Source organism: Lontra canadensis, unplaced genomic scaffold (assembly GCF_010015895.1).
Source record: "Lontra canadensis isolate GAN:19392208 unplaced genomic scaffold, GSC_riverotter_1.0 scaffold32, whole genome shotgun sequence".
Classification (NCBI taxonomy): domain Eukaryota; kingdom Metazoa; phylum Chordata; class Mammalia; order Carnivora; family Mustelidae; genus Lontra; species Lontra canadensis.
The window spans coordinates 19,171,046-19,175,897 of record NW_022631026.1 but is presented as its reverse complement, the minus strand read 5'-3'; the positions used below and the strand labels follow the sequence as shown (position 1 = coordinate 19,175,897).

Genomic DNA, 4,852 nt, shown 5'->3' with positions numbered 1-4,852 from the left:
AAATAATCTTTAAATAAATAAATATCTTCAAACCTGCAGGAATCTGAGAAATAGTGATCATCTGAGTGATTTGTGTACAGGACATCATATTAGGTTGCTTGAGATTTTGGCCAAATTGGCCAGAGGTTTTATTTGCCTTTATGCAAACCTACTATTCATAGGAAACAAGAGTTTCTGAAGAATGATAGGATCCTAGTGGATGAGGAGGAGGAGACTTGTCTTGAGCAGGAATTTCAGAGTCCCTTGTCTTTCCCAAGTAACATCTTGGATCTGGAGTGTTAGAACTATGGCTTCATGAAGGTGGTGAAATAGGAAAGTTCAGGGAAACAGGAGAACTTAGCCTTGCTTGTTCTGAACATCCAAATTATTATCTCTCTGGACCTCATTTTCCTCATCTCTCAAATAACTCCTGGAACAAATGATCCCTAAAATAGCTTCCAGACCTAACCTTCTTTGGGGTCTGATTTTTAACAGGAGACAAAGGGGAAATTGCACATAGGTTACCAGGTCCTTCTCCCCTCCTCTCCACCACAACTCACACCAAACTTCTCCTTGAACTGCTCCTGTCCTCAAAAAGCCTTGAACTCCACAAGTGAATGTGTTGTTAATATTGGCTCACAGTCCTTCCTGGTCAGTGGCCAACATTGTTCTGCTCCTTGCAGGGGTCCCACCAATCTTGTTTGCCTCTGCAGAGCCTCAGCCTGCCTGGAAGATGCCGAGATCGTGCTGCAGCCACCCAGGGGCCCTGCTGTTGGCCTTGCTGCTTCAGGCCTCTGTGGAAGTGAGTGGCTGGTGCCTGGAAAGCAGCCAGTGTCAGGACCTCACCACGGAAAGTAACCTGCTGGTATGTGGGCTGTGGCCGCCATCTTGGTTTGGGCATTGGATGGGACTGTGGCTGGGACTGGGACAGCACAAAAGAAAGGGGACTGGGGAAGGGGAAATTCATTCCCAGAGATATGGGTAACTCAGGGCAGGGTAGGAACAGATCTCTAGGGTAAAGTCAGAATTGAGCCAAGGAGGGGAGGAAGCAGCTTCAGGGAGATGGGGGTCTGGTCCACAGTTTCTACTTAATTATCTTCCTTCCTTATCTTCTTGTATGAAGACCACTCGGTTTTAGCTATTTAGCGATATTGCTGTTAAAATAATAACAATGATAGCAACAGTAATAATAATTGTTCCTGCTATTGATTCTACGTTTTCAATCTTTTAGACTTATTATTCCTTTTTAAATAACCTGTATCACTTGACATTTTCATTCGCTTTCTACTACCAATTATAAAGTCAGTTAGGTGGTACTGCAAATCTTCTCTAGCAGGAGAAGGAAAAACCCGGGTGCCATTTTCCTCCAACTGCCAAATGTCTCATTCTTCTTCTGGAGGACTGACCTGCAGCTTTTCCAGAAGCGTGTAAAAGCCATTTGTGTCAAGCTGGAATTGTGTGTGTGTGTCTATTGAGAGGCATAAATGAGAAATTATACCAAGTTAAGGACTAAAAGACACACTGCCAGTATAAGTGGATGAGTTTCATCCGGCTGCCAGCACCTGCCTGGTGAGGGTAGAATGAACGTCACTACATTCTGTGTGCTTTGTCCATGAAGAAGTTAGTTATGGTGAAGAGAGAAAACTCAGAAACACAGAGGTTTCATGTACAGTACAAAATAGAAAGAGCCCAGGGAATTCTGTCAGTTCTAAGTCAGAGAGAGACCCAAGAGACTGTTGATTGGAGATACCCACTGCACAGCCTCTCCTACTGAGAGCCCACCAGGGAAGGAGCAGTGGCCATGGTCAGAGTTCTAGCCCCAGCTCTGCCACTGAAGAGTCGTAGAAACTTGCCAAGGTCTTTTTACCTCTCTGATCCTCCTGCTTGGTTATGTGTCCAGGGGAGGAGTATGAGATAGCTTTTACTTTCCACTGTTCAGCAGCATCATAATTCTAAATCCCTGGAGTATGAAATTCCCAACTCAGCAGAGTGGGTGGGATCCTTCTGTTTCTTCCTTTGCAGTCCCAAGTAACTGAAAAATCAAGACTGCAGCTATAGGTCATTTTCTCAGACAAATGTGTACCATAGTAGAGTTGTCTGCTTACCGAGAGCAGAGACATATCCTCCCTGACCCAAGCAATGGAAATAATCCTGGTTGTTTACTCCTCCCTCCAGTTAGAATGAGGTGACAGGGAAGGGAACTACTCCCTCCCAAAGCTCACTGATTGGGGAAAGTACTGGATCAGCTCAAAAGACTTGAAAGAACCAAAGAAAGTGCCAGATGGCATGGGAAAAATTTTGAGGCATGGTACAGGGAGATGGCTGGGGTAGGGAATCAGTCAGGTGTGCAGATCATGGGGAAAGGTTGAGGCATTATTGGAAATACAGGCTCTAGAGGCCAGACTTCTATTTCTCTCATCTGAATAGATTCTCCTCCAAATTTCAGGGGTGCCTGGGTGCCTCAGGCAGTTCAGCAGCTGCCTTTGGCCCAGGTCATAATTCCAGGGTCCTGGGTGGAGCCCCACATCGGGTTCCTTGCTCAGCAGGGAGCCTGTTTCACCCTCTCCTCCCGACTCATGCTCTCTTGCTATCTCTGTCTCTCTCAAATTAAAAAAAAAAAAAAAAAAAAGATCCCCCCCCCCCCCCAATTTCAGCCCAATGCCCCTCTCGGACTCACACAGAAGCATATTTATTTATTCGATTTATTCAATATTCATTAAGTGCCAAAGATGACCACCATTTACCATTTTTTGATCAGTGCCTATACATTAAGGTAAGACACTGACCCTGCTCACTAAAGCTCTGGGATAAGTAAACCAACGAATGGGATGGGGGTATTTGTTGTAGCTGCCAGGCAGAAGAACCAAAGGTACAGGGACCAGAAGAGGCGATAGGTCTCAGGCGTCCGCGGACGCCAACAGGACCGGGAGGGCAGACATCCTCGTCCTCGACAGGGAGGCGGCAGCTGCCGAGGCCCCAAGCGCTGCCGGCACGTGCTGAGAGCCGCGGGCGCGCAGGGCGCAGGCGCAGGGCGCAGGCGCAGTGCTGGGTACCTGCCTGAGGGCTGGGCTGCGGGCCAAGGCGGCCCTAACCAACTCCCGACACCCCCCCCCCCCCCCCCCCCCGCCCCGCTCGTCCCCGCAGGCGTGCATCCGGGCCTGCAAGCCTGACCTCCCGGCCGAGACGCCCGTGCTCCCCCGCAGCCGCGACGAGCAGCCGCTGACCGAGAACCCCCGGAAGTACGTCATGGGCCACTTCCGCTGGGACCGCTTTGGCCGCCGGAACGGCAGCGCGGGCCAGAAGCGCGAAGAAGAGGAGGTCGTGGTGGGCGAAGGCCGTGCCCCGCTGCGCGCGGGCGGCCCGGAGCTCCGCGGCGATGGCGGCGAGCCCGGTCCCCGCGAGGGCAAGCGCTCCTATTCCATGGAGCACTTCCGCTGGGGCAAGCCTGTGGGCAAGAAGCGGCGCCCGGTGAAGGTGTACCCCAACGGCGCCGAGGAGGAGTCGGCCGAGGCCTTCCCGCTCGAGTTCAAGCGAGAGCTGGCCGGGGAGCGGCCTGAGCCGGCGCTCGGCCCCGAGGGCGCGGCTGAGGGCTTGGCGGCCCTGGCCGACCTGGAGTACAGCCTGGTGGCGGAGGCCGAGGTGGCGGAGAAGAAGGACGACGGGCCCTACAAGATGGAGCACTTCCGCTGGGGCAGCCCGCCCAAGGACAAGCGCTATGGTGGCTTCATGACCTCCGAGAAGAGCCAGACCCCCCTGGTGACGCTGTTCAAAAACGCCATCATCAAGAACGCCCACAAGAAGGGCCAGTGAGGGTGCCGCGGGGCCAGAGGCTTCTCTCCCCAGGAAGTCTACCCTAAGGGCCCCCTCTCCTCGCCTGCCCTCCCGCCGCCTCCCGGCCTGGGTGTGCTCCTCGCTCAGGCCCTGATGGCCCGATAGTCCGCCTCTTCAAGCTGTCTGTAGTCAGGAAATAAAACCTTTCCAGTCTCACATCTGACTACGGCTCTGAATGTCCACGGGGTGAATAAAATAAAAATACATATCCATCAAAAAAAAAGAGCAGCATATATTGATCGGAGGGACAGTGGTTTCCATGTGACCACGTGGAAGTGTATTTTCTAGGACTCAGTGGGAATGAAGATGTACCCCCGCCCCCATGGGTGTTACAGGAATCGTGTAGGAGCTCCCCTTTATGAAAGAACAAAAATTCAGCTGAGTTAATCTGAAGATCTAATTGGCTTTATTAGGTGATTCATGAGTCTAGTAGCATCCCGTCTAGCAAGTAGAAGGAAGCTCCGAGCGGTTGTACAAGATGGAAGGTTTTTATAGGAAGGAGGGTTGGGCGAGAAGATTATTAGCGAAAGAACTGTTCAGGGCAAGGTCTTTCCCTCGGAGGGAAAAGCAGGGGGGTCTCATGCTGACTACCTAATCTTTGGGGTGGGGGTGTGCGATGTGTGTGCATGCCGGGTGTGCACATTTGCGCGTTGAGAGGGGTGGGCAGCAAAGGGAAAGGACCCATGTGACAGATTACCTGATTGATGCTTATCAGGAAATTCCTGATCAAGGAACTAGATTTACATTTCTGGGGGAAGGTGCAATTAGGTAAGGTATTAAGCCCCAGTTTGGTGACTTGGCTGATGCCATTCTGGGGGCCTGTGGTTTTCTTTTTAACATGTCTAAGAGCCAGCCCAACATTGGTTGAAGCTCACTGTTGGCTGTGAGGTGGGAAGCTGTGGTAACACCTCCCTGAATCCAGCTATCTGTGTGACCTTGGGCAAGTCTCTCTACTTTTCCAAGATTTGGTTCTCTCATCCATCCACCCACCCCTTCCTAGTGTAAGGATTAATGAGAAAAGAGATGTGATCTTTTTATCACT

General features: G+C 51.3%; 1 protein-coding gene across 1 annotated transcript; it reads left to right on the top strand.

The window, feature by feature from the left end:
• The first annotated feature begins 712 nt into the window (after window positions 1-712).
• On the top strand, window positions 713-3,960 carry POMC (proopiomelanocortin). The gene is made up of 2 exons (XM_032867031.1): window positions 713-844; window positions 3,124-3,960. The coding sequence occupies exons 1-2, from the start codon at window positions 713-715 to the stop codon at window positions 3,787-3,789; spliced, it is 798 nt and encodes a 265-aa protein (XP_032722922.1). The 3' UTR covers window positions 3,790-3,960.
• Window positions 3,961-4,852: the final 892 nt, after the last annotated feature.

Coding starts and splice junctions, on each gene's coding strand:
- POMC (XM_032867031.1), top strand. CDS start 713: ATGCCGAGATCGTGCTGCAGCCACCCAGGGGCCCTGCTGTTGGCCTTG. Junction 845..3,123: donor CCACGGAAAGTAACCTGCTG/GTATGTGGGCTG, acceptor TCGTCCCCGCAG/GCGTGCATCCGGGCCTGCAA.